This window comes from Tupaia chinensis, unplaced genomic scaffold (assembly GCF_000334495.1).
Source record: "Tupaia chinensis unplaced genomic scaffold, TupChi_1.0 Scaffold000610_1, whole genome shotgun sequence".
NCBI lineage: Eukaryota > Metazoa > Chordata > Mammalia > Scandentia > Tupaiidae > Tupaia > Tupaia belangeri.
The window spans coordinates 1,378,333-1,387,815 of NW_006160129.1; the positions used below are offsets into that span (position 1 = coordinate 1,378,333).

The 9,483-nt window shown below is 39.6% G+C and overlaps 1 protein-coding gene across 2 annotated transcripts in view; it reads right to left on the minus strand.

Moving 5' to 3' along the window:
* The window catches only part of TMEM209 (transmembrane protein 209), an 84,900-nt gene that overhangs the window by 34,709 nt on the left and 40,708 nt on the right, over positions 1 to 9,483 (minus strand). For both annotated transcript variants that reach the window (XM_006158820.2, XM_006158819.3), the window contains exons 9-11: positions 6,722 to 6,818; positions 3,618 to 3,743; positions 402 to 499 (exon numbers count right to left, since the gene is read on the minus strand). In XM_006158820.2, the coding sequence (XP_006158882.1) occupies positions 402 to 499; positions 3,618 to 3,743; positions 6,722 to 6,818 (321 nt within the window). The remainder of the gene's footprint in view (positions 1 to 401; positions 500 to 3,617; positions 3,744 to 6,721; positions 6,819 to 9,483) is intronic.

The following is a 9,483-nucleotide window of genomic DNA, read 5'->3' on the forward strand; positions in this document are numbered from 1 at the left end:
CCGGTGGCTTAAAACTCACGCTGGGTGTGTGTGTGTGTGTGTGTGTGTGTGTGTGTGCCCAAGATCCCGAGGAGAACAGAGGAGAAGGGACTGCGGTGTGGCCATTCCCCTGGGGGATGATTTCTCACTTTCTCTCTCTCTGTCTGGCAAGCGTACGTGCCCTGTAGCAAAAACCTCTAAAAAAAAAAAAAGGTACCATCTAAATAATGGGAGAAAAAGACAAACAAAAATATTAACAGTGATTGAGTTAAAATTCTGGTACTACAGTTATTTGTTATTAATATTTCTATCTTAGCTTCTACCTTTTCTTTAATAATTTTGTAATGGGAAATAAAAACACATAATTTGATATAAAAAACATTAACCTTTAAGAACAAAATAACACCAACACCAAGACTTACAGCAGAATCAGTGGGCAGGTCCGTATCCCACTTTCGTCCTTTGAAATCTCCACCTCTGTTCCATCTAAATGAGCTCATACAACCTCCCTGAGAAAGTTCTGTGGCAACAAAGATGAAATTTAAAATGCTAAAGATACGGAGAAAAGAAAAAGAAAGGCTAAGGGGTTCCAAACAGGGGAGTACAGAAACTTCGTCTCAGAAACTTGATCAAATAACCAAACACAAAGAAACTTAGATATAAACAACCAGGGGCCGGATGGTGGTGTAGAGGCAAATTACGAGACGCTCTGCAAGGCGCTCCTCAGGGGAAGGTTCCTGGTTCTAGGGAGACCTCCCTGCAAAACAGAGCATGCGTGTGCCGTGTCTGGGTTGGGGGCGAAACACGGTGTGAGACATTGTTGGGGGTGATGGTGCTCTCTCACTCATAGAAATGTTTACATAAACTTACGAAATGAAGAGAGAGGGATAAAAGATCAAGGCAAACATCATGAGGAGAACAAGATAAATCCAAAATGAAAGACAAGAATAGTAATCTAAATTCTTCAAAATGTCATCAGGTAATTGGGAAATCTGAACATGGACTACATAAAGTAGTATTACAGAACTGCTTTGTGTGTGTGTGTGTGTGTGTGTGTGTGTGTGTGTATGTGTGTTTAGTTTTGGCTATAGGGTGTGTGCACTTGCTGAAAGAGAGAGAGTGAAATCACCCCTGGGGAGAATGGCCACACCGCAATCTACTCTCCTGTTGGGATTTTGGGCATGATGTACGTGCTTGGATGATTTTCAAGCTGCTGGGTCTGAGACTCAAGGTATGTGAGATGAGACACCTTAAACTCCATGCCACCTGCTGGCCATAGAAGTGTTCATTTTTAAGGTGTGATACTGTATTGTGATAACAGTGTTATTTTTAGGAAAGTACATACTGAAAAGTAATGATACCTGCAATGTACTTTAAAATTGTATAGCAAAAAAAAGGTGTACATGTATACACATAGAATTAAATATGCCAAAATGTTGTTAATTGTTAAATCTACAATACAGTACAGTGTTCACTGTGTTTTTTAAACCTTTTTGTATATTTGAGATATAATTCTTTTTTTTTTTTAAGAGGTTTTTGCTATAGGGCGCATGCGCTCGCCAGACAGACAGAGAGAGAGACAGAGAGACAGAAAGCGAGAAATCACCCCCCAGGGGGGATGGCCATGCTGCAATCCCTTCTCCTCCATTCTCCTCTCAGGATCTCGGGCACAAAGGCACATGCGCCCAGCGTGAGTTTTAAGCCACTGGGTCTGGGACACGAACCGCGGTAGACTACGTGGGAGTCCAGCAACAGAGCCATTACGCTAACTGCTGGTCCTGAGATATAATTCTTTATGTATTTCATTGGGTTGTCCATCAGGCACGTCAGATGCATTTTTGCATTAAAAAACCTGAAATACTTTGTGACTTTTCTGACAACCCGATATAGGTACACACAGAGCCAAACATACACATGATTTTTTTTGATACACAAATAAATACTCTGCTATCTATGAGGCGATGTTGCCAAAAAATGTGAACCTGAATTTATACAGAAATACAGAATACAGTGAGTCATGTAAAACTACACCACGAAGATGCACTCAGCAAAACCCAGACAATATAAAACCACAGGACAAAAATTCAGTTCTTTAAACAAACTGCAAAGAAGAAAAAAAGAATGCACAAAAAGCCTAGAGCTGGAGCTGGGAAGTGGTGTGGTGATTAGAGGCGCTGGGTTCCCCCATGGCCGACCACAGTGTGAGTCCTGGACCTGACGGCTCGCTTCCTCACTTTCCCTTTCTCTCTCTCTCTGGTCAAATTAAAACATAATAAAAAAATAGAATTAAATAAATATTTTTTAAAAACGTAGAGCTTAAATGAAACTTAAATATATCAACTAATCAAAACATTTAACAATATGTGATCCCACACGACTGACTAAAGTTTGAGTCTTGGCCCTGGCAGCTTAAAAACGACACCAGGCACATATGCCTGCATGTGTGCCCCAAATCCTGGCAAGATGGAGACATGGAGGAAAAAGAATTGCGGCGTGGCCACTTCCCATTGAACAGTACTTTTTCTCTCTCTGGTGAGCGCATGTGTCCTCTAGCAATTAAAAAAAAAATGTGTGGAGGAACATCAGGGAGGCTCAATTTCCTGATTATCCAGTCTCCTCAGAAGATCACATCTTCCCAAAAGAATAAGAATGAACAGAAATATAAAGAAGCAACATTATTAAATAGGAATTATAAATATTAGAAGAAATAAAGATCGGCATGCTAAATAAAACTACAAAGAATGTCGTAATGATAAAAAAGGAGTGAATATTCATTTGAGCCCATAAAGCCCATAAATTCCCAATAAAGAATAGGATTATTGGGGCCAGTAGGTGGTGTGGTGGTTAAGGTGCTGAATTTCCACACACCTGACTGCAGTTCGAGTCCTGGACTTGGCAGCTTGAATATCATACCATGAATGTGTGTGCATGCCCAAAATCCCAAGAGAAGAGTGGAGAAGGGATTGCAGTGTGGCCATCCCCCCTGGGTTGGGGGGGTGATTTCTCACTTTCCCTCTCACTGTCTCTCTTGCTCTCTGGTAAGTGTACTCGCCCTATAGCAAAAACCTGAAAAAAAGAAAAAGAGGCATTATTAACATATTCAAAGCTAAATTATTTCAACAACTCTTAACATATAAAATACAAAAGCTGTTCAAGTATATTCCTTAGTTTAAATATGCATTTATAAAATATTAAGCTCTTCGGGACCAGTAGTTGGCTAGACTGCCATGTGGTTGACCGTGGTTTGAGTCCTGGACCCGGTGGCTTAAACTCAGCTCATCCAAGATTCTGAGAGGAAAATGGCAGAGAAGTGATTGCGGAGTAGCCATCCCCTCTGGGGGGTAATTTCTCATTTTCTGTCTGTCTTTCTGGCGCATGCACACGCCCTATAGCAAAAACCTCTCCAAAAAAAAAAAAAAAAAATTAAGATCTTCACTATACTTCAAATTAAAAAAAAATTTTTCCCCCCCCTGGGACCTGCAGATGGCATAATGATTCTATCACTAGACTCTCCTGTAGTCGATTGCAGTTCGAGTCCTGGACTCGGTTGCTTAAAAGTTTTTTCCTTGTTAACTTTTATTTATAAAATCCCAATGTGGTGAAAATTTTTCATTTTTCCTTTCCAAATCAATACTTACCTTTGATCCTTTCAGACAAATATTCCTGATTTGGTGTAAGGTCTAGATACTGCACAATTGTATTCAAGGTTGGAATGAGAGGGGCCTTGACCAGGGCGGCTTGTTTCAAGCTAGTAATACTAGCCTCTGTTAAAAATGAAACAGAGAATATCGGTTATTTTTCATGTAGGCCTCTAAAAGAACTTAACATGCTCTTTGCTGCCTGTAGGTGTTCACCCAGTCAGCGTGTCTTCCCTGATCACCCTTTCTCCAATTTCCCCCTTTTCCTTAAACGTTAATAAGAACACCCTCCCATGCTACTTTTTTCTGTTTAGCATCAATCACCTGTTTATAGCCTGTCTCGTTTATTAGAACGAAAGCTTAATGAGGGCAAAGATCTTAGTTATTTCTCTCCCTGCTGTATCCCTAATGTTTAGAACAATATCAAGCACAGAGTCCATACTCACTAGCTTTTGAAGGAATAAATGATAGCAGTGATAGATAGTTTATCTTAATTTGTATTATCTACTTCATAGACAACTTATCATTTCAGGTAAGGGAGAGCCAGATTTAAACACACACAACCCATCCGCCCCTTTCTGTAAAAGCCGGCAAATCCATTTTTGTAAATCCGTGAGGCTGACCCGCATGGGAAGGCTCTAGGTCTGCACTGGGACACCTCCCTAAGTATGTCAGCACACGTGCATGCCCATGATCTGGAGCTGGCTGAGGCTGGGGTGGGGTACAGTGTCAAGACCCTGTTGTGGGTGCTGTATCTCTTGCCCATGGAAGAAATACATAAGATTTTAAAAATTACATACATGCAATATATCTGTATTTCCTCAATTCCCTTCCAATCCACTTTTCATATTTCTTAAATTATAGTGTAACTTAAAATCAAGATATAAATATGTGTGTGTATATATGACACAAACTGTGTGTGTATTGTGTGTACACACACACACACATACACACACACACACACACACACACAGAGTTTATGTCATAGTATTCTCCAAAAGTAATAAATGTGACTTAACATTGACAATGGTTATCAATGAAAATAAAATTACAGGTGACAATTATTTTTTTTACATTTCTGTACTTCGTAAATTTTCTACAGTGAACACAGACTATTTTTATAGTCATAGAAACTCATTATTGTAATTTTTTTTAAAAGCCTATCACAAGTCCAGCAGGTGATGTGGTGGTTAAGGTGCTGGATTCCCACATGCTGAACGTGGTTCAAGTTCCAGACCCAGTGGCTTGAAAATGACAACAAACAGAAAAATAATTAATTTTTTTTGAAAAGTCTATCACAAAGGTAAAATGTTCTGAAAGATAAATAATGATCGCTCAGAAAGAAAGTTCAAAGAGAATAAGCACAGGTTCAAACATAATAACATACCACGACCCAGAAAGTACCCATTGTGGCTTTGAAGCCAGAAAATTCTGGTTTAAACCACTGCTCTGTGCAATGAGCAAGTTATTTAACCTCTGAGTCTAAGCCTCTCCCATAAAAACTGGCCAGTAACAGCCAGCTTTCAAGGTTAAAAGTGAACGTAGGTTAACTACATATGATGATGATGATGAAACACTTGGATACTCAATAAACGGACACTATGGGGATGCACATTTCTATCCTTAGTCCACAAACGAAGACTGATTATAGGATACCTAAAGTAAATGGCAAATGCTAATGTGTAATCCAAAGCACTTAACATATTTCCAGGAGGTAAAGGGTCTAAAAAACCATTTTCCTTAAGAAGATATACAAGTGACCAATAAACACATGAAAAGAGGTTCAATATCATTAAGCTCTGATCAAAGAAATGCAAGTCAATGAGATACCATTTCAAACACACTAGCTGACTATAAGAGACAGTATCAAGTGTTGCCGAGGGTGTAGAGGAACTAGAACTCTCATACACTGCTGGTGGGAAGATAAAATGATGCAGCTGCTTTAGGAAAGGCTCTGGCAGTTCCTCAAAATGTTAAGCACAGAGTTACTGGACCAGCTGGCAATTCCCCTTCTAGGCAGACACCCCAGAGAAATTAAATACGTGCCCACAAAAATGTGCACAACTGTTCAGAGCAGCATTATTTATAGGAACCAAAAATGGAAACAATTCAAATGCGAATCAACTGATGAATGGATAAAAATGTGGTAGATCCATTTTGAGTATTATTTGGCAGTATAAAACAGTGAAGTACTGATAAATGCTACAATGTGGATGAACCTTAAAAACATATTAAGAGAGAATCAGTCACCAAGGACCACATGTCACATGATTCCATTTATATGAAACATCCACAAAAGACCTATCTACAGACAAAGAAAAGAAACTGGTACTTGCAGGGGTAGGAGGGGATGTACGGGATGTGGGGGTGGCTGCTAAAGGGTATGGGGTTTCTTTTTTAGAGTTAAACATTTCTCTTGATTGTGGTAATGGCTACACAACCCAAACCTTTGGGTTGTACACTTTAAATGGGTGAATTATATGGGAAATAAATTAAATATATGTATGTATTTTTTTCTTTTTTTTTTTTTTTGCTATAGGGTACATGTGCTCGCCAGAAAGACAGAGAGACAGAAAGCGAGAAATCACCCCCAGGGGGGATGGCCATGCTGCAATCCCTTCTCCTCCATTCTCCTCTCAGGATCTTGGGTATGAGTTTAAGCCACCAGATCAGCGACTTGAACTGCATCCACAACATGGGTGTCCAGCGACATAGCCATTACTCCAACTGCTGATCCCAGGAAATAAATTATATTTTAATAAAGCTCTTACATTAAAAAAACTGTTATAGACATTTAGTTCTTTTTTTTTTTTTTTTTAAAGACTTATTTTATTTGACCAGAGAGGGATGAAGAGAGAGAAAGATAGAGGAAGGGGAAATGAGAAAGCAAGCTGCCAGGTCTGGGACTCAAATTATGGTTGGCCACATGGGAGTCCAGTGCCCTTAACCACCACACCACCTGCCAGTCCCAGTTTTTCGTTTTTACTTGACTTCACAATAACTTCAAGAAAACTGCTAAATAGCCCATTTTAAGAATAGCCCATTTTGCGTACTTGGCAGATTTACTGAAGGTAAACCCAATAATGGGCTCTGTTTTTACATACCTCCTATTTGTAGTTCTGGACAACCCATTCGTCTCATCTGCGTGCTGACAGACTCAATCTCTTGTACAAGTGGCACTAATATTGTCTCATTGATCCACTAGAAAGAAAGGAGGAAGAGATTTTGCATACATAATTCCAAAGTATTTATAAAATAGTTTCATTTTTCTAATATAAGCAACTCTAAGAATTTTTTTACTGTCTTGCACTTGAATATTAAGAGTCAAAGTATAAGAGAGTTAAGTAAATGTGCTATTAGAGTATAAATTAACTAAGTTCCATTCTTTCTTTCTTTTCTTTTTTTTTTTTTGCTAGGAGGATGACCATGCTGTAATCCCCAGTGAAGTTATAGTCTTAAATCACAGATGTCTATATTCTGTCTAAAGAAAGTATAAAACTTCCATTTGCGTGTTAAATTTGTCTTCGAATTCTTTTGAAAAATGTTTGCCACAGGATATGTGCACTTGCCAGAGAGACAGAGAGGGTGAAAGCAAGAAAGCACCCCCATGGGGCACGGTCACACTGCAATCTTCTCTTCCATCTGTCCTTCCTTTTGAGATTTTGGGCACGCAGGCACACATACCTAGTATGTTTTTCAAGCTGCCAAGTTCGGCACTCAAACTGCACAGACGGCCATGTGGGATCCAGTCACCTTAACCACCAAGCCATGGCCTAGTCCCTTAAATTTTTCTATAACTATTACACTTAGTTAAAAAGATGAAAATCTCCAGTTTACAGTTTAAGAGTAATTACTCACACATTTATTAATACAGTGTTTATAGGAGTCTGTGATAGGTAAAAAGTTGTTCAAACTAACATTTTTACTCTCAGCACTTATCCAATTCCCTAACCTTGTGAAGAGATAGCGATTTCTTTTTTGAAATCAGTCTGTGAACATTACTCTAGGGCTGGGAATCCCAGCTTCTATTTTCCATCGCTAACATCAAACTAATTCTGGGCTGTTAAGATGGGAAACTCCCTGTTTGGCTTGTCTGTGTCTTTGCAGCAGCTCCAAACACTGGCTTCTGTTTCCACGCTTTTATTTAACCATAAAATGAAAGGATGAAAAAAACGTTTCAGATTAAATACAAGTACACAATTCTTTAGAAACAATTCTGAATTAAAAAAAATGCTGAAAACGGAAAATATTTTTTGTAATCTATTCAACAAGGAAAGTTGATACATTGGCAAGACTTGAACTGAATTCACATGAAGTTATTAATAGACTTTATCCTACTTACTAGGACTATTCAGAGGCTTTGCTGCAGAAATATTAATGTGGTGATTACTGGGTGCTAACCAGTGTTATAGTTTGTATTGTATATACATATCATTTTTTTTAAAGTCCCAAAACTAAATTTCAGAATGCTGCAGCCAAAGGAATTCAGCTGAGGAACTGCATTGGTATTTCTTCTAAGTAGCTAATACTTTTGACCAAGGCTTTATATTTTAAAATATTAGCATTTTTAAAAAGAACTATTTATTGAGACCAGCAGTTGGCATAATGGCTAAGTTGCTGGACTCCCGGTGGACTGTGGTTCGAGTCCCAGACCCAGTGGCTTAAACTCACATCAGGTGCATGTGCGTGCGTGCCCAAGATCCTGAGAGGTGAATGAAGAAGGGATTGCAGTGTGGCTATGTCCCCTGGGGGGTGATTTCTTGCTTTCTGTCTCCCTGTTTCTCTCTTTCTGGTGAGCACATGGGCCCTATAGCACAAAACACCCCCCCCCAAAAAAAATTTATTTATTTTCGATTCCATTTCTTATTATCCTTTTTAAATTTGACCAGACAGAGAGAAAGGGAAAGTGAGAAAGCAAGCCGCCAGGTCTGGGACTCCAACCACAATTGGCCATGTGGGAGTCCAGTGCCTCTAACCACCCCACCACCTGCTGACTCACTGTTGTTTTTTGTTTTTGCTTTTGTTTTTTTAAGAAGTTTCTGCTTTAGGGTGCATGTGCTTGCAGTGGGAAGAGAGAGAGAAAGAGACAGTGAGAAGGAAAGTGAGAAGCCCCCTCCCCACTCCAGGCAGATGGTCACACTACAATCCCTTCTCCATTCTCCTCCTGGGATCTTGGGCACACACCTATCCACACATGTCTGTCATGAGTTTCAAGCCATCAGGTCCAGGAATCGAACTGTGGTCAGCCATGTGGGAGTCCAGCGACATAGCAGTTACACCATCTGCTGCTCCCAACATTAGCATTTTTAGCTGGTCTATAACTGGAAATACAAGAGTATATAGTTCTAGGGCATTATGTCACTTGTTCTTTCTTTCCACATTTATTGTATGCTTCTCACCTGCCAACCACTCTTTGGCTACAACAAAATTACCTAAGGTTAGAGATTCAAGCCTCACTCCCAATACACTTGACTGAGTAGTTCTAGGGCTGGGCTCAGGGATTTTTATTTCTAAAATGCCACTTGGGTTTCTGGTTCAAGAAAGTAGGCTATGATTTTTTGCCCCTCCCTCTTAATACCATACCTGAATCATCATAAAAGAGTAAAAAATATGTACGATGGATTTCAGTGAAGTTCTAGAAGATGTGGAGGGGATGAATGAGTGCTGAAGATACAACAGTGAAAGCAGTAGCAGTCTCCACAGGATCTATATGGAGCCGTCAGCAGAAGGGACCAGTCTGTCCACCAGAACTCAGGACACGTGGGAACCAGAGAGGGGGAGGAAGAGAACCAGCTGACAAGGGAACTAACTAACTTTGGAGAATGCACCTCCAGGCAAAAGATTAGGGTTCTTCTCTTTAAAAAAA